General features: G+C 37.1%; 3 protein-coding genes and 1 non-coding gene across 4 annotated transcripts; 1 reads left to right on the forward strand and 3 right to left on the reverse strand.

The window, feature by feature from the left end:
- Window positions 1-633: 633 nt before the first annotated feature.
- Window positions 634-3,195, reverse strand: LOC137737176 (small COPII coat GTPase SAR1A-like). Its single transcript, XM_068476576.1, has 3 exons — window positions 2,832-3,195; window positions 2,595-2,726; window positions 634-1,198 (listed from the first exon to the last, which is right to left on the reverse strand). Exons 1-3 carry the CDS (start codon window positions 2,958-2,960, stop codon window positions 878-880), a joined length of 582 nt encoding a protein of 193 aa, XP_068332677.1. The 5' UTR covers window positions 2,961-3,195; the 3' UTR covers window positions 634-877.
- Window positions 2,062-2,188, reverse strand: LOC137738539 (small nucleolar RNA snoR83). Its single transcript, XR_011068982.1, has one exon. It is a non-coding gene; the product is annotated as a small nucleolar RNA snoR83 (small nucleolar RNA).
- A 1,879-nt stretch (window positions 3,196-5,074) lies between the features above and the next one.
- On the forward strand, window positions 5,075-5,846 carry LOC137737143 (large ribosomal subunit protein eL29z-like). The gene is made up of 3 exons (XM_068476534.1): window positions 5,075-5,170; window positions 5,304-5,407; window positions 5,530-5,846. The coding sequence occupies exons 2-3, from the start codon at window positions 5,306-5,308 to the stop codon at window positions 5,611-5,613; spliced, it is 186 nt and encodes a 61-aa protein (XP_068332635.1). The 5' UTR covers window positions 5,075-5,170; window positions 5,304-5,305; the 3' UTR covers window positions 5,614-5,846.
- A 1,332-nt stretch (window positions 5,847-7,178) lies between these two features.
- Window positions 7,179-11,910, reverse strand: LOC137737555 (dihydrolipoyl dehydrogenase 2, chloroplastic-like). The gene is made up of 15 exons (XM_068477076.1): window positions 11,362-11,910; window positions 10,712-10,858; window positions 10,438-10,572; window positions 10,115-10,223; window positions 9,839-9,963; window positions 9,484-9,609; window positions 9,317-9,397; window positions 8,888-8,950; window positions 8,719-8,793; window positions 8,560-8,638; window positions 8,369-8,469; window positions 8,090-8,203; window positions 7,837-7,950; window positions 7,642-7,713; window positions 7,179-7,538 (listed from the first exon to the last, which is right to left on the reverse strand). Exons 1-15 carry the CDS (start codon window positions 11,680-11,682, stop codon window positions 7,494-7,496), a joined length of 1,707 nt encoding a protein of 568 aa, XP_068333177.1. The 5' UTR covers window positions 11,683-11,910; the 3' UTR covers window positions 7,179-7,493.
- Window positions 11,911-20,107: the final 8,197 nt, after the last annotated feature.

Below are 20,107 nucleotides of genomic sequence, written 5' to 3' on the forward strand. Positions count from 1 at the left end.
GATTTGGAAACTGGGAGTGGGAATGATACCATTCTTTTCTTTGTTCTAGACATAAATGGATACGTGAAGTAAGCTTAGGCCGTAGTCATCACTTTTTTATTTCTTAATTTGAATTTCGTGGACACGAGTTTCATATCAATTTATTTATTAGTTTATTTAGTTTGTATTAGAGCCTTTCTAACGAAAATGTAAATGCTTTGAAATGTGTCATTATATAAGTGTAGAGACACTTGAAAAATAAAATTTTTCTTCACTTATATTATAATACGTGGTATATCATCATGTATATCAGGCATTCTAACAAATTTCTGCCATTGGAGATGTTCCTAGTAAATCAACATATTTGGTTGATAAAAGCGGTATTTAGGAGGACTCAAACTACGATGTAAAAACGAATGCTCTTGACCAATTGAGTTACAAAGCTCTCTAGAATGCTTTTGTAAGATACACTTCTAGATTTTCACGTCAAACAGTAGATAGAGCGATTTTGGTTACCTAAAACGCTCTTAGCCATTCCGCAGTCTTGAACAAGAAGAAATCCATGCTCATGAAAGACAATTGAATCCATCATAGAAGGGAAAAATGGATTAAACAACAAGGATTTCCAAAAGTAAGTGAATATGAAACTGCTCAGAACCAAAAACAATGCTTAACAAGATTCATAATTCATCATAAAAGAATCACAATCTAGTTCAGGAAGCACAGATTTAAAATCGAACATTGCGACAAATGATATACTATAAGTTGTTAATCCATCAATCCGATCAAACTCGAATAAGAAATTCCTCTTCCATTATAATTGTGGTCAGAAACTACAAATTCGCAGGAAAAATTACCACACATACCGAGCCGAAATGTTATCCGCCTACACTACTCTCTATTTGATATATTGGGAGACCCACTTGAAGCCATCCCCGTACCCCATCTTGCGCACGATACTGCACATGAAAACCTCGAGAGGGCGAACAGTGGAGTCTGTAAGATTCACCTTCCCCTTGCCAGTTGTGAAATTGGTCAGTCCTAGATGATATCGGAGTTCATCTTCTGAAGCAGCATAAGGGATGTCGATCTTGTTGCCCAGCACAAGAAATGGAACAGTTGCAAGGCTCTCATCTGAAAGGAGGGCATCCAGCTCCTTCTTTGATTCTGCAAAACGATCCTTGTCGTATGCATCAACCAGATAAACAACTGCATCAACCTGTTCACAGCAGAGAAAATGGAAAACTTGCAGCAATTAGGATGTAAATCAGCAAAATCCAAAAGAAATTCAAGACAACTTAAATTCACTAACAACAATCACGGCCAAGAATATGGACCACAAACGCCATACGACAAACTAGAAACTTGAGAGAAAAAAGGAATTATAGAACTTAATATATTTGGTCAAGGAGAGGTTGGAGCAGGAACTCAGAATTTTATATGCAATCACGAAACGGTGAGACTTGGTTTATCAAGGAGAAATCAAAATGAATGCAAGAATGTAGCTATAAGCATTTATTCTGATAAAGAAGTCATCAAGTCTGATCCAAAATAAAATCACAATAGATCGGTTCACTTGCAAAGAGAAGCAACCACAACTAAATCTTCCAATGTCTGGAATAGCGGAATCATAAAGTCCACTTTCCATAATATAGTTGTCTTCTCTTTGTTCACTCTTTTCGATGAATGACTTCTCCATTAGGAAACATGGAGAAGGTTTATGAAGTGATTTATTAAAACTAGACAGCATGGACGTGGATAAGTGACTTTTGAAAAGATAGGACTCTTGCAAAATTAAGGTCCGGACTCCGAATCATAGAAAGTTGACTTGAAACAATTTCCCGTATGTTGGAAAGAAACAGGAAAATAAAATCAGAAAAACACGGACAGAAAGAGACGGAGAATAAAGGTTAATTTGGTTTAGTGTGTTTAACCAGACTCTGATGTTTTTATCAAATGTAAATAATCATTGTCAAGTTAATTCACAAGGAAATGTTTTGTGACTTGTTCGTAATGGGAGAGTAAGTTTTCAACTCTAAGACCAAGCCACAATCATGAACCATGATGGCATTTTTTAGGACATCACGTCTGGAAAGATACTAGTAAAATACATCCTGGAAAAAAGAGAAGAGGTGCTCTCAGCAAAACCTCCACTGTAAATGTTTACCTCCCATGAATCAGATGAACTCAAGGAAATTTCATCCGGGATTATGAAGGCAAAACATGCTAACCAGCGGGTGCAAACAAATGTATTGCAACGCGATTGTTGGGTTAGAACATGTATGCAGACAAGGAGCTACAATATAATCATAATGTATTGCGCAACAAAGACAAACATCGAAATATAGAAATAAATGAAGTTTGAAACAACCTGTCCCAAGTTGAAATCCATCGAAATCTCAAAAACTACAGCATTGTTGACATTTCCGAATCAAAAAAATATAACTTCCACTCAATCAAAACAAAACAAGAGATCACGATTCACATACAAGTAGTGGCCGGAGTTATAGTGAAAGTACGAAGTTCATACACCAAAGCAATATGCAGATAAAAAATTCAGCTGAAAATTACTATCCAATCAAATTCCAACACTACCAATTCAACAAATCTAGTACCTTAGCATAGTAATCCTTCCAGACTCGGCGAGCGATCGAGTGTCCGCCCAAATCGAAAGCCTTGAACTTAATCTTCCCAATGCTCAGCTCCTCCGAAGTCGGATGCTGGGTCGGCTGGTGCTGCACCAATCTCTGCAATAAAACCCACCACCGCATTCACACACATTCCTCAAAAACAACAAAAACACAGCAAAGATTCAACCTCAAAAACGAGGACTCAGAGGAAGAGAATCAAACCTCGTCCTTCAACATGTGGAGGAGGGTTGTCTTGCCGGCATTGTCGAGACCCAGAAACAGAATCTTGGCCTCCTTCTGCCACAGCCCAAGGGAAGCGAGGACGCCGTAGAACCAGTCGAGCAGAAACATGGCAGCGGCGGCTGATTCTTCTCCGGGAGCAGATCGGCGGAGTTTTTAAGGAAGGACCAAAACACCCACAACGAATCGGTGGACAAGAGATCGAATGGGAGGGGATTTAACAAATGGATTTGTGGGGATTTGTAGTTTAGGGTGTTGACAACCGAATCCAGTTCAGCGGTACAACTGGGGGAGCCTGGACTCTGATGGGTTCTGCAAGTGGCGGTGGTGAGGAAATATGTGATGAATAATTAGGGAAATATATATATTTGTATTTTGTGGAAATTAATATTATATGCTTTACCTAATATATTTATGTAATTTTGGTTGCCTTTTGATTTGCTGTCATGTTACTGCACATACCTCTCTGTCCTTTTGACTTTTGACCATCAACACGTATTGGAAATTGTTTAGGTGTCACACCTAGAAATAATATCTCTTTCATCTAATTCTTCTTATCAAATAATTTAGATTCTTAAAATTTAATTCAACGGTTAAAGTTATTATAACCTTTGGAGTGAGCCTGTATTTTTAGTTTTTGATCAAATTTCAAAAACCGTAATTGTTTGATGAGAAAGGGATCCTTTCCTCTTAGCTAAATAAGATGAAATACCTCCCAATTTCACAATAAAATTGAAATAGATACCTCTATGTTCCAAATTTCAATGGTTCATTAGTTGACTGAAATTAAAAATCTTTTCCTTTACAATTTTCCACTCAAACATTGTTTATTTTACAACAAAAATAAAATTTACGTTGAATTTTGGTGGGCCTATCGACCAACTCACCTGGTATAAGTTGGGTTGGGTTCTAACATTAACTTTATTTTGGCATGAAAATTTGACAACCCGGTCAGTAGGCAGATTGAATTAGGTTGAAGTACAATTAATTAGATTAAGATTGACTCACCTGAATGATAATAATTTTTAAACATACATGTATATTAAATAAATTTATAAATAAAATTTAGTTACTTTTAAACACACTTGTTTATGAATGCTTGATTCCAATTTATGACATCATTATAAATAGTTCAACATAAATTTCTGATTTCGATGCCCGCTTATTACCCATTTCTACGTACACAACATTATTATTTCATGTGTTATGATTGACACGAAAATTAATGTTAAATAATAAAGTGACAGATATTGATAGTCCATAAAAGCCTTACTTTAAGAGAAGCTTCTTCTTCGAATTTGTTTGTATCACAAATTCACAATGCCTGTCACTAGAGTCGAGGAGAGGTAAGTGCAACTCCACCCCTGAAACATGAGTTGGCCCAAAGTCCATTTAATCTACCCAAATGAATACTAATTGACTCAAATGAACAATAATTGGCCAAGTATATATTCACTCCTAAAAAATTAGCGGACAAAAGTCTAGTCAATTCGTATTAAAATAATATTAAATTTTTTAATAAAATAATTAAAAAATTATTTTTTATTTCGGATAGAATTTGTAACCAATCTTGTCATATCACGTGTCATTTTGCAAAAGTACAATTTTTGTGAAAGATGGTTAGGTATTTATATATAAAAAATAATCTTTTTATATTTTTCTGTATTTTTAAACAGTTTTTTTATAATTTTTTATTAAGTTAATTAATCTGGACCATTGGATTTTTAAAAAAATGAAATCCAACAGCCCAAAAGTGGACACGTGGCCCATGTAAGATCTGACCCTTTTTTTTTTAATGCTGGAACACGCGCCCACGCGCTAGCGGCAGTAAAAAGGAAATTCACATGACTCTCTTGCTCAGTCCATTATGTGTTGTGCTCAAAGCTGACCTCTATTTTGGGTCAACCTATTGGATGGGGTGAAGTGAGTTTTTGGGGGAGCTAACCTAAAAAATAGACCTTGGGCTAGCCACATTTGTTATGGGTGGAAGTGATATAAGGTGAGGCGCATGGACGCAGAGGAGGGGAATAGGTGGGTGTATTATGAGTTTCTTGTTTACTGTTTTTATTTTGAGTTTCTTCAAGTAAAATAGGTAAAAGAAAATAATATTGGGTCTGATGATAACAATAAAGCCTGTCCAGCCCAACCTAAGCCCAAATTTTCCATTTGGTACCAAAAGGGTACTTTCGTCATTACGAAAATACAAGAACCGGCAGCTAGGGTTTTGGAGGAGCTTTCATATAAAGCTCAACTTCCCATTTTACAGAGCCAAAGAGAACACCCAAAGCGTCGTTGCGGCTATTTCCATCGTTCTCCTTCCGGTTCGTCTCCTCCTCTCTCTCTCTCTCTCTCTCTCTCTCTCTCTCTCTCTCTCTCTCTCTCTCTAGCTGGATCACTATCTCCATTTTTGGTACTGATTACTTGTATTGTGATTTGGGTTTTTTGGATTTGTAGAGATGGCCAAGTCGAAGAATCACACCGCCCACAACCAGTCGCGCAAGGCCCACAGGAACGGCATCAAGAAGCCTAAGAGGCACCGCCACACTTCCACCAAAGGGGTATCCATTTTACCTCTCTCTCTCATCAATTTTTGCATTACTTTAGTTTTGTTTTGTTAATAATTACTTATGGGTTTAATTATTTGGATTCTGGGTTTTAATTTTCGGGTTTTGGGTTTCAGATGGACCCCAAGTTTCTGAGGAACCAGAGGTATGCCAGGAAACACAACAACACCAAGAATGAATCTGCCTCCGGAGAAGAGTAGATTGAGACCTTCAAATCATGGCTCTGATTGGGGTTTTCTCGATTAGGGTTTGTTGATTTCGATGTCGATTTATGTTTAATTTGCTGTTAGTAACATAGTAGTTTGATGTTACTCTAGTGGGCTTTATTTCAACTTAATGTAAGAGCATCACTCTAGAGATTGCTACTTTCTTAAAGAGATTATGAGTTTTTGAGATAATTTTTTGTGGTTTTGCAATCATTTATTGATCGAAATCGATGAGTGCTCAGTCTTAAATCTTTTCAGTGCAAGTTATTGATTTACTACAATGATTTGGAATTTCAGTTTTGTTTAGTTGTTTAGATTGTGGTTGATATTGGTATTGTGCCCGGTCAGGTATTTTCCTGCTAGTTGCTCTTATTTTTTATCAAGCATTTTTGGTTGGACACATTATTTGTGAAGGATTTTAGCATCAGATATGCGTATGTATTAAGTTTGTTGTATCTTGGGTTTTCATGGTCTAGTCCATTTTCTGAGATACTCTAGAATTGCAAGCATCGACGCCTTTACTGCCGAGGTCTCTGCAGATTAAAATTTGGATTCACAACGGTAGTTAGTATTTGAGTAGATCTGGTATCGTAAACTAATTTGAAATAGCCGTGTTGTTGCAAGTCTTGTTATTTTTCTTATTCTAATGTGATTCTCCAGGATTTAGTTGTTAGATTTTCCAGATTAGGGTTCTTTGGATTTTGTTTCGTTTTATTCTTACTTTGGGTTAGAGTAGAGTGATATCTCCAAATCCTGGCTCTGATTGGGTTTTCCCGGTCCGAGTGTTTTGATTTTGACGTCGTTTTACGCTTTGTTATTAGTAAACGTAGTAGCTTCATGTGTGAGTACTCTTGTTGAAGAGATTGAGTTTTTGATTTGGTTTTCATTGCTGCTGTTTTCTTGTTAAAATGCTGTAGTAATATCAATTTTCTTCATGTGTTTAGAATGCTTGTATATTTTGTTGTTCGTTGGGTTATTGGTTGAGTTTTAATTGTTGGAATTCTCCACCTCATTTTCTATCCCTAATTTTCAGACCGGTAGGTCTTAAAACTAGGGCTAGAAAGGATAATGTTGGTGAGACCGAATTCATAAGCCAAATTTGCAAACCAAATGATGTGTCATCGATATGAATCCACATAATTTGGTTTACAAATTTTGATTTACAAATTTGATCTCTCTAACATTATCCGGTTAGAAAATACCAAGAATTGAATAATTTAAATTTTTAAGAACAAAATTTGGTCAGAAACATGCTGATCCACCTAGAGCACGGATTCATTACATTCTCCAGAATTTGTTATTCACGGCTATTTTGCTAAAAGAAAGGTCAATTTTGATAGTAATTCGAATTAGCAAGTGTTGTTGTTGACATTTCAAAAATCTTATTTTACACGAGTGTTAATAACAATTCTTTTTAAATTTTCAGTCAATTGTAAGGCTCTTCTGCATAAGTAGGGTCTAAAACTAGTAAAAAAAAAAAAAAAAACTTTAACGAAAAACTCTCGCTGTTGTTCATTTTAATGAAAAATCATATTTTTACACTAAAAAATCAATTCTGATACTATTCATTTTACTCTTTATTTTGTCTTTATCGTTAAGACTCAAAATTTTCAAGCTTTTTTCATTAGTTTTTCTAAAAAACAATGCTTCCGTGTAAAAACAATTATGAATACAAATGTTTCTTCAAGCCATTAACAAAACCAAGAATCCAAGATACAAAGGCGAAAAATATTTCGGGGCAAGTCGTCCTTGATTCCCTCAAGTTCCTTCTCTTCTCTGGGCTTTGATCTCTTCCGTCTTGTGATACAAAACTTGCCGAAACTCCCTATTATAAGCAAATACCTTCAAAATTATACCCGAGTATTGAGGAAGCTTTATACTGCAACTGGTTCACTTACTGGGCTGGGAACATGAGCTACCTGCCCCACAATAATGTAAAAAGATATGTGGGTAAAAAACACATCAGGAAAAAGAACTAGCATCGATGAAGCGTGGATTGAGAAATTAACGTCAGCAGCTCACCTTTGCGGACTTGAATAGTTCGTCTAGGACTTCGGACAAAGTAGGATGTGCATGGACTGCAAACTTGATATCCTGCAACATCAAATGGATGGCAATACAAGTAAACTGAAAGTTAGGACTGGTAGATTATAGGGGGCACATCAGAAGTTGCAGTGCAGGGGCATGGCAACACAGTAGCTTTAAATAGGTAATTACTTGAATGCATGTCCCCAATGCTATCGCATTTGATGCCTCGTGAATAAGGTCTGCGGCATGTAACCCAAAAATATGAACTCCAAGAATCTCTCCGTTATCTGGTCTATATATCAACTGCATAAATACAAAGCAGAAAGGGGATCGTAAATATCCACAGTACACATCAGCTGTAAAGAACAATTCATTGACAACACCAGTACTTGGTACTAATTTTCTGCGTAGTCAAAAGATAAATTTGGAAAAAAGAATGCACCTTAGCGAGTCCCTCTCCTTCATTTTCTGCCAAGGCCTTTGTGTTAGCCTTGAAACTGGTCTTGGCAATACTTACTTCAAATCCCTCCTTTTCAGCTTTCTCTCTTGCTTGAGGCTGACAATGGTAATTGCTTAGTTAAATTTCCAATATTTATGAAAGCTAAAAGATCTCTAATTAACAGTCAAAGAAACAAAATGTAAAATAAAAACTGATAAATAAAAGCGTAACCTTTGTGAAAGATGTTGAAAACAAAAATATGGCAATTAGCAAATTACTCACCTCTGTCAGTCCAACCATACTGATTTCTGGATGTGTGAAACATGCTGCGGGAATGCTCAAATGATTGAGCACGTGGTCTCTTCCTGTGACTTGTTCAACCACTGAAAAAAGGTATTGAGGATAGTTAAGTTTTTGTGCGTGAGAGGGAGAGCGACAGGGAGATTCAAATGAAATTAGTTAGGTGCACTAACCTGAAATTCCTTGTGCACTGGCTGCATGAGCAAGCATCATCTTGCCATTAGCATCACCAATGCAAAATAGGTGAGGAACCTGATATTCAAAATTCACATCAGAAACAACTGATAATGTTGATGTTAGGGTTCATGATCACAAGAAAATTTGCAACTTACCAATTTGCCATTTGCATCTATTACTCGCATGCGCTCATCAACAGGAATAAAGCCACGTTGTGTTGCTACATCAATCTGCAAAAGTAATGTCAGAAACTATTGTTGCTGTTTTGCCGAATAACTTTATATATACTCCAAAATTAAATAAATGTTAACCAAGATGTCATACATTCTCCAATCCAAGACCTTGTGTGAATGGGGCTCTTCCAGTTGCTATTAGTGCTGCATCCACCTGGGAGAGGATTAAAGTACAATGGTCTATCACAAATGCCTTGAAAAACCTTTCATACATTTGAACTGTAACAGTTATGCCTATAGTAATTTTAAGGCAAGCACTCAAGCTACCACTCAAGCTACCAAGGCATCAAATTGGAAGTCTAAACATATGCCTGACTTCAAACACAGAATCACAGCAGGTTAATCTATAAATTAGCAACTTAACAATATACATATGGGAACAGGTTACTTCACAAGGGTACTATTCAACTAAAAGAGGATGTAGTTGTGTCTATCAGATTCATATGACCAAATCCGTTAATGGCAGAAAACCATATCCTTTAGATATGTTATGTCGGTTTAAAAAGATCCAGTCAATTACCTCAAGAGTATCTTTTGGTTCCTTGGTCTTTGCATCAATTAGTTCAATGGTGACTGGTTTCCCATCCTTTGCAGGTGTGATCTATAACAAACCAAAGACAGTGAAAAACTGAAGCAACAATCCTGAAAACACTAAACAGAACAATCAGATAAAAAGCATCCGCTTACCTTGGATGCAAATACTCCAGTTTGATAATCAATCTTTCGTGGATTTATTAGAACCCTCTGGGCTAACTTCCCAATCTCAGGATCAAAACCAGGCATAAGCTGATCTAAAGCTTCAATGAAAGTAACCTACAAAATACTTTAAGATTAGTCTAGGCTCCCCTGTGAGATAAGAACTCCTAGGTCGTACCAAAGAAATCTTTTGAAATATTAAAATATATGAAAAGGTGGTTCATTGAGCTGGTGTACACAAAGAGAAGTTAGTAATTGACCCATAGAATTAGCTTCCTTTTATTTTTTACGTCAAAATAATGCAAAAATTCAGAAGATGAAATCTAAGTTGAAAGAAAGGAACTACCTCACTCCCAAGTGCAGTATAAACATCGCTGAACTCGAGACCTATGTAACCACTTCCAACAATTGCAATCCACTCTGGAACAAACTCCAATTTGAGTGCATGGTCACTTGTAATCACAGTCTTCCCTGCAGGTCACTTATATAGTTAGTCACAAAGATCCCATAGGCTAGTAACCAATGTTCCCAAATCAGTTAATTTTTACGCATCTTCTAAAACCAAAAAATGATTTGATCAACCATTAGATAACAAGGAATTGAAGAAACAAATGATTTTTACCATCGACTTCAATGCCCTTAGGAACAAAAGGAACAGAACCAGTGGCAATGATTATATCTTTTGCCGTTACTACTTTGTCAGATGATCCAATTTGCACCTTTTGAGGGCCCTGATATTTTCATGAACAAGAGAACCAATGTCAGGATAACTATCAGGATGCCACCACTTATATTGCATGAGAGATTTCAAACTTAATCATAGCCATGCTCTAACAAGCTCAACATTGTACCAAAACAAGCTTCATTTAAAAACAAGAAAAAAGAAAACTGGACATGTGACGTTAGTTTGTGTTGCCACGAAATATATTAGAACGTACAACTTACCAGAATTGTACCAACACCTGTCAAAATGTCGACTCCAAGAGAATTCATTGAATTGGTCAAACTATTACGAATTTTTGTTGCAAGATTATTCGCATGATCAGCTACTCCCTGTCTGTCATATCCAGCAGCTGACACCTACAGTAAGTCACAAGAAAGCAGCACCATAAGAAACAAATGTTTTCACAACTAACCGTAACTGGAAGTAACCAATTTACGATGATAAATTCTTGTATCTACACGTGCATGCAGTTGATGACATAAAACTGTGATTTACCTGCAAACCTAAAGCCTTGAGGTGATGTTCGTTCTGAAGTTCACGCATCCGACCACTAACTGCCAGAAGAGCTTTAGACGGAACACATCCCCTGTTAACACAGGTTCCACCCACCACATCTCCCTCCACTATGGCAGTTTTCAAACCCTGCATTGCTTGCGTTCAGGAAAGCAAAATCAATAAATAACAACTTAAGGATCCATTTGTTAACACACGAAAAACATTCGATATACAAAAATATCCTAAGTTAACACACGAAAAACATTCGATCCATTTGTATATACAGAAACTTATACAAAAATACGAACACATGAATATTCTAAGTCCAAGCATTGATTTTTGATGTACTAAACTAAAAAGTTGTAGGCTTTTCTTGCCATAACATCAAATAAACGCAGATACACTTGCCACAAGTACATTTTCGGTACCTTCGATTGAATAATTCAACTTAATGTAGAAGAAGCCAAATCACAACATTCCACATAGTATACTCTATTAAGCAAAAAGCACAGACGATTGAAGCTTCTGGAATACTATTCAAGCTAAAATAGCAACCAATCACTGACAATTGAGCTGAATCCAAAGCTCAGAGCCGAAATTTCTCAGCAAAAATCATAAGGATTGTGTGGAGAGTGTGAGAGTGAGCGTACCTTTTCGACGGCGTGGAGAGCGGCACCGTGGCCACCGACGCCGGCGCCGATGATGAGCAAGTCATAGTCGAACGACTTGGGAGGGCTGCCATTGCCGGAGGACGAGGAGGCCGAGATTGTGGCAGAGCGCGAAGGAGCAGAGAGGCGGACGCGGTGCGAGTCGGAGCGGCCGAAAGGCGAGAATCCCAAGGCCTCGCGGCGGAGGCCGCAGAATCGGAGATTGATAGGCTTGGATGGCGGGAGAGGGAGGGCGGATTGAACGACGTAGCTTGGCCTGGGGACGGCTGGCGAGAGGGCAGGGAGAGAGAGGGAGGCCTGCATTTTGGGAATGTGAGGACTGAGGGGGGGGGGGAGGGAGAGAGGGAGAGAGAGAGAGATCTAGAGAGAGAAAGTGAATGGGAGAAAACGAGAGGGAGTGTGTTATTATGGGAAGGGAGGAGACCTCGAGTGGTCCGTTGAGGAGTAAAGAGGTAGAAGAAATGGACGGAGATATCAAAGTGCGGCGGATAAACTACTCTTTCTTTCTGCTTATTTTCTTGTCTGTGTTAGTTGGCGCGTTTGCTAAAATGCGCACGAGGCCTACTGAGGCAGAATATGTGGCCTCTTTGCTAGTTCAGTCGTTTGTCTATCAAATTGAATCATAGTTTTTTTTTTTTTTTTTTCTTTTCTTTCTCTGTTGAACTGGAATTTTCATTACCAGGACAAAAGCCAGAAATACAATAAATGCCCACAGAAAGGCAAGCAAGCAGCAAAATAATAAGAAACTAGAAGCAGAATATGGCCTCTTTGCTCGTTTGCCTGTCACATTTGACCGAATCGAACTCTTAATCTATCATGAACGGCAAAAGTAGTGTTAGAATGGCTTGGGTTGCCTAGTGCAACTTTTTCAAGGAAAAAAATAATAATAAAAGAAATGACTTTCTTTCGATTTAGCATGAGTTAATCCACTGCACACTAGCTTTTTATCAAGACAAAAGTCTTCAGTCATCCACGCACTACAAATAATGAAAAGAAAAGAATACGCTCCTTAACCCTAGAAATTTCGTTGTTCCACCTTTGCCTATTATAATCCTAAGTTCCTAACTCATTTTTTAGTCATAATCTCAAGATTGGGGGAGCCAAAAGTTCATATATTGACAACAATAGCAACAAAATTTCAAAAAATAATCATCTCCAACAATTAAATTTTCAAAAATAATCATTTCCAACAATTGAAGTACAAGTGTATTTTCATCGTTTGGTAAATTTTCTAGATAAATTTGAATTGGGAATGTCTTTTGGGTGCTACTATATGCAAGCAATAAGTAAGATGATAGGATATGGATAGGTTCCCCATGCAAGTATGAAACGTGACTTTTCTTGACCAATCCCTCCGTCCCACACTGGACTCAAAAGGCTAAACTAAAGTGACGTCGTTGGAGTCTCCCTCCTCCATCTCTTTTTCTCTGCACTTGTTTTCAGCTGAGTCGAACTGTTGAAGCATCCACAACTACAAGTCGTTTCTATGTCTGTGATTGCAACTAGTCTGTGAGAGAGAGGGAGGGAATGGCTACAGCATCGGCATCATCGTCATCTGCGGCGGTGACAGAGCGGAGAGGAATACCGGGAGCTCAGTTCGTGGAGGAAGTGCAGACATATCTCACTCAGGCAGGCCTCAACGTTAATCTGCCCTCTCCTTTCTCCAAGAAAAGTTCTGCCCATTTCGATTCGCTCCTTTTTCCATTAACCATTGTTCTAAGTAATTTTAACTTTTTGCTTCAAGGTATAGGTACTGTTAAAATGTATGCTTGTTTACTTGAGCAGTACAAATTGGTTGAACTGAAGCTTCAAGCTCAGCAGAGGGATCTTCAGTTCAGTTTTGCTCAGAAAATCCCTTTTCTTTAGATCATAGCGTTTTCTTCATTGTTCGGTTTACAACAGACTCAACACCGTTGTATATGCCATAGTTTTTAACCCATTTATATTTTTTCGCCGGCACTCATGAAGTTTGATGCGAGCTACTTGGCAATGGCATGGTAACATGTTGGGGTTTGCCGAGCGGAGCCTAATCTGTGGCTATAGGTTGTTGGACTTTGCCAGTAAAAGTATAACCAAGTTTTCGTAGTTAACTTGACCCCATTTCATCACCCTCTCTTGGGGCAAGTTGGTGGTGTGAGAGAAAACGATGGTAGTGATTCTGTCATATTGTTTTTGCCTATACATGGTACGGAATTGTTTCACTCGTGATGTTAGTTACTTGTAACTTAAGTATCTGACTAATCGGATTGACTCAACTACTGTATATTTCGTACAAATTTGTACTATTCTTGGTAGCATATATGTTTGGTACAATAAAATAGATGGGACGCGTCAGTTCTTAGGACGAAATTTAATCCAATTTTTGTATCACTCTTACTAAACAAACTTGTTCCACCTCATGGAACACAAAATTATACATTTCTAGACAAAAATACCCCTTCTCCTTTTCAATAATTCCACTACCTAAATCATAAAAACAAACCCTAATCTGATCTGTCTTCTCGTAGCCTCTGTTGTCTGAAGCACATCACCCGCCGCCCAAAAACGCCTTCTCTTTGCCGTTTCCTCCTTCAAAGTAGGTTCATCAGCAAACTGCTCCAAGCCTCCACCTACCATCCCCAAGCCAACAACATCCTCAGCACGAAAAAAGAATCTCGCTCGTTGGTATTTGGTACACTCACTTATTTGCACTGTTTTGATTCTTACTCGGGTTGATCGGTGAGTATATGTTGAAAATTTTACACATGCAAGTCGCTCGTCTCATAAATTCATAATTACGTGGCAATGACATGTCACACCTTTGTACTTCCAATATCAAAGTTAATTAGCCTCAATGATTTATGCACTCATACATATTTGTTTTGTTGCATATGAAGGCATGGATGAACTTGAGACTCATTTCTTTATTTTTATGAGCATTTGGATTATACTAGCACAAGTGTATATTACTGATGCATAATTGTTGTGGTATAGACAATCACAAAGGAGACAAAAGGAAAGAGGTGGTTTAAAGCAGAGGACAATTGTTAGACTTCATGTTAGGGGATAGGAGATAGATTGTATCACATTCCACATGAGTGAGTGAGACTAATTATTCGTGGGAGCTGTGAATGGATAATTTGCAGTTTTATGTGATTTACTAAAAACTCGTGGTGGATTGGTAGACGATGGTCATGCTACAATAGAGAAGCAAATAGCTACTTTTATAAACATATTAGACTACCACAAAAAAAAAAAAAAAGAAAAAAAAAAAAAAAAAAAAAGGGACAATTCTAGTTAGATTTGTTAAGTTTGGTGAAACTATTGGTCGATATGTCCACCGAGTATTGTATGTGTTACTCGGTTTGCAAGATGTGTTTTTTGCAAAACCAACCCCTGTCCCAAAGGAGTCCACGAAATTGTGATGGAGATGCTTTAAGGTAAGTATTGTAATAAAAACATTAAATATAACATAATTATTTATGTTTATTATTAAGTATAAGTTTTTTTTAGGTTGTTTAGGAATGCTAGAGGTAATATACATAGGGGTTATTGTGACTGATGTCGATAGACCAAGGTTTCGAATGAGGAAGGGTCATATAGTAACTAATGTGTTAGGGGTATGCACACTTGATTTGAAATTCGTATATGTGTTGCCCTATTTGGAGGGATAAACTACTGATTTGAGAGTTCGTGGTGACTTTGTGACTAGAGCTAATGGTCTCAAGGTCCCAACCGATAAGATAGACAAGTACATAGTGTTGTTGCTTACTTTTGTTGGTTGACATCTAAAATGTATTATTAACTAATATATGCGCATACTATTTGGTTGTTGCTAGATATACAGATGATGAAGATTTTATGGCACCATGTAGAAGTACTAAATACCATTTACAAGAGTGGGGACATAATTTACGTCAGTAGCGGCGTTTGAGGTTTTGCCATGGGGGGTCAATTTTACATGTATAAGTTTTTTTTTTTTTTATACAACGATATTTTATTTTACACAATTAGGTGAGAGATTTGACCAAGTCACATAAGTATAGGCAAACCTAAATCCTCCTACTTTTAATGAAAAATGATAAGTGCTTAAAATTTGAACTTCATCAAAATAGAGAATACACATCCACAAACGATATATATCTTAAATACTAATATATAATCTCTAATTCATTCTAATTGTGCAATATCTCTATTGTTTTTCTTTTCAGTGTTTTCACTATTTCTCATAACTGTTTAAAATAAATTCAATATGTCAATGTAGTAGACTGATAATTATCATTCCAAAAGTTATTATGTATAGACTATTCTTAACCTACTTTAACTAAAAGTTAAAGTGCAAGTGATCATTTACCACAATGGTGAAATGATGTTGAGTTCTTGCATAACGGCGTGGGTTTAAACTCTGTCAGTGGCTAATCTAACATCTAATCTAACAAAATCTATTGTTTGACCCAAAAAAAAAAAAAAAAACTAAAAGTTAAAGCAAACATTAGTAAGGAATTCAATAATTACCAGGGGAGAATGGTCTAAACTAAACAAACTTAGCAAAATGTTAGAAGAACTAGACGATTGATCACCATCCCAATTAATCCCAGCGTTTGAAAATTAAGATAGACTATTTATACTTGTCTAGGTGCCCTCCTAAACCCACCTAGACACCCACCTAGGTCACAAGTCTCACTTAGACACAAAATATATAACTTTCATTTTGCATTTTATTTTTTCAATAAATTGTAAGAGACTTGTTGAATTTTGGATGAACACTCATTATTTACTTGTTTCCCATAACTTTAATATGTTCTAGTACTTTATTCTAATACTTTATCATCTATATGTCATTTTGTTTTGCAATTTATGTATCCCAATACAATTATGTATTTTTGACACACCCCGACCCGGAATATCCATTAGAACCCCAAATTGAGGCGTGCTGGCCAACACCAACGAGGTGACGAAGCCATAAAGTGTGATAATGTATAAAGTGTGAATACATTAAAATCTTAAAATGCCTAAGTACATGAGTGCGCGGTGAGTGGGTCTGGACCCATTTCACTCGTGATACAGAGCATAGGTATAGTAGAGTAAGGTAAGATAGTGATTATACCATCAAAAGAAGCCATCTGTACTGGGAAGTGCCACAAATCTTCGTCAATACAGAAACTCTGCTGCTAGTACCTGGAGGGGTGCATAAATAGAAAATGTGAGTGAGTGATCGAAACAAGGATTTTCAAAATCATTTCCATTATCAAATGTAGTAACCCCTCGCCGAAAGGCCTGTATAGTTTCCAACAAATCATACTACGTAAAAGTATGAAATCAAAAGTATACTAATAGTAAACCCGCAAGTATACCACTATCCAGCATCTCATTGGCAATACAAAGAATCACGTGCTTAATAAACCATATTAGCATGCAAGTCAGAATCGCCTATGGTGACCTGTACAACTGTGCACATATCACATCACATATCATCACATATATCATCATGTATAGCTAGTATATAAGTCGGAGTCACCTATAGTGACCTGTACGACTTATTCATATCTCATCACATATCTCATCATCATTGCTAACACATATAAGTCGGAGTCACCTATAATGACCTATACGACTTATTCATATCTCATCCAATCTCTCAACAATCATTGCTAGCACATATAGCTCCTCAATCAATTCCTGCACACAAGTCGGAACCACCTAAAGTGGTCTATACGACATGCTGAGTGTAAATAAATACGCTTAAGTGTTATGATCACGTGAAGGCTGTGCGAAGTATCGCAAGTCACCTACGAGTCAGAACCACCTAAAGTGGTCTGTACGACAGGCTGTCACCTACCTTGGATCCAAGGAGAGCGTATAGTGCGGGAGGTGAACGATCACGTGAAAGCTAGGCCCTGGCCACGGGCGGGAGCACTAACACCAATGTGCAGGTTTATGAGCTCTAACATATCTTAATACAATCGTACTCATTACCATCATTATCATCAAAGTGTACTTACCTGAATCTTACCTGAGCGTCTGCAGCGTCATTTGACACTTTAAAGCATTCACAATAATTAGGTTTAGGTAATAAATATATGAGTATGCCATGATGTAAATATGAAATTCAACCATATTATAAACATTTCCAAATATATATACATATATACAAATAACATGAAATGCATAACTGTAACACCCCACTCCCGAACTATTTACTTTCGAGAGTAATCATAAGTGATAAGTCCAAATAGACACTAATTAAATTAACTATCACTACTTACCTTTCCTTACCTCAATTTCTTGATTCTTCACATCTTAACTTATGTCCAACATTTAACTACCAAAACCTAAGGTTAAATCTCCAATTTTTCACCAATCTCCCTCACACTGCTCAATTCCACAAGTAAAGCTATTATCTTAAATATTTAGTCTCGTTTATTGTATGGCTGCATCTAACGTCTCGTTAGACTGCCTACGTACCCTAAACAGGGATCAAGCCATTTGTAGTTCACACTAGTCCTCCAAAGCATTAACAAAAATGATATGAAATTCAATTTGTAAACGTTTGTGGAATTATCAGTCATATATATATATATATATATATACACGATAAAAGGAAAAGACCCACTCATTGGTAAGTGGAAGGGTCGCAGCCTCCCAGCCTCGAGTGACTGCGCTCGTCTTCGAGATAGGTCTCACCTGACGCTGTTATAATATTTCGTCAACTCTGACAGAATATTCTCCTCCTTCTTCGGTGAGCCTCGCCGGTCGCTGCCATCAATGTCACCATCTGCAACTCGAATTCTCGCCGATTTCACTTTTGTGACCCAAAACCCCCGAAAACTCGCCGGAAAATCCTTCGATATTTCGATCACCTCTGCAACTCACCAACCCGAGCTTTCCGACGTCCAAAATCTTCCAAAATTATTCCCCGAGCATCATGAAGATGTTCTAAAGCTTCATATAAGCTTAGAATCTTCCAAAAACTTCACAATTATGTGTACATGAACAATACCTCAAATCGGAGGTTATGGTTCTCGGGTTTTCCGACAGCTTCACGTCCTAAAAATGGTATAGCTCAACTCCTGAGCTTGAAATGAGTCCAAAAATACCAACAATGACCATGATCCGTGAGCGGAGAGGTTAGTTTCGAAGTTGTCCGTACAATTGTACGAAAATGGAAGAAAATCTGAGAGAGTGGAAAGAGAGGGAGTGTCCAGGGGTTTGTTTTGGTGTGTGTGGGTGTGTGTATGTCCTGATGGCAGCCAACCCAAAACAAAAGAAAACAAATCGCCCAAGACACCAACTAACGTCCAAGGGCAAAATCGTCATTCCACGCCATCGAAGATAACTTTCGGGACGGGCTGTCACAATTTTTTAAGTGTAATTGGACATTCATTTATATTTTATATAATAAAATTTAATCAAAATTAAAAGAAATCGCTTAGGCTCCCGTCTAGACGCCTAGGGGTAGGCCATTCCCACGGCCTGACTAGCGTCTTTTAAAACCTAGAAGCTGACCTTTCTAAGGGTTAATTGGCCCTACCCTTGATTCACGTGCACCTAAGAATCAAGAAAAATATTTTAATGTGAAATACTCACATGCTAAGAGCATTTCTAATGGAGACCCTAAATGGAATCTCTACAACCGTATGGTCCCTAAATATAGGGAAAAATGACTTCTAATGGACCGGAATCGACCTCAAAGCATCTCAATACATAGGGACTCGCTGGATACCTTAAAAGAATTCTCAAATATGAGGATTACATATAGAGACGCGAATAGTGGACTCCATATTAATTTTGAGTGGGAATGGTGCTGCTCTTTATGTTTTTTTTTTCTTTGTTTTTTGAACCCACCCAAGTGGGGCAACTTCTCATTTGTCTTTTTTTTTGTTTTTTTTTTTTTGAAATTCTTGAAAAATCAATGGTAGAGATAGTTTTTTATTTTTATCAATGGTTACAATATTTCAATGAAATGAATAATAATTTTTTAATATTTTAGTCTTTATATTAGGGATTATACTATAAAGAATTTCCATTATAAACAATATTCTTTTAACGACTCGAATATTATTCTAAAGCTCATAAATGAGTCCTCAAAAGTGGTGGTCGGAGTCCCTAAAGGGATTCCCATTGTAGATGCTCTAAGAATGTCATTGATAGGTTTTTTGGCCTCCTTAAAAAATGTTGAGCTATCTTGCGGAGTCATTCAATCTATCCAATCAGGATTTAGGGACAAATAATCATATTATGTAGTTTGCTTCATAATTTTATCAGAATGTATATAGATATTGACCTTGAGGAAAACACAATGCTTACAGTTGCTGACTTGCCTATAGTCGAAGATTTACCAGAAGTAATAGCCTGAAGTGAAACCGTTGAGTCAAGCGAGAGATAGACTCAATGGAGGGATGATCTTTCAAGAACAATGTATGATGACTGTAGAGAAATGAGGAATTGAAAACTGGTTAAGATGATTGTTGTTGTAATTATTTTTTGTTGTTTTGATTTTTTTTATGTTGGTATTACTAAACTCATACAAGATATGTAAAGACAATTTGATTTGTTTCTTATGACAATTTTCTTTAAGTGATGTTATTGTTACTTATGTATTATTTGACTTCTTTGATAGATTATATGACTTCCTCACAAAGCTGAACTAATCATGAGGAGATGTATTGCTTACCATCCCCGAGGAGATGATAATTGATGGAGCTAAGTGTGAGGCTAGCCGTTTTAGAGCTAGTATTTTCCTAATGAT

Source organism: Pyrus communis, chromosome 6 (genome assembly GCF_963583255.1).
Source record: "Pyrus communis chromosome 6, drPyrComm1.1, whole genome shotgun sequence".
In the NCBI taxonomy this organism is placed as follows: domain Eukaryota; kingdom Viridiplantae; phylum Streptophyta; class Magnoliopsida; order Rosales; family Rosaceae; genus Pyrus; species Pyrus communis.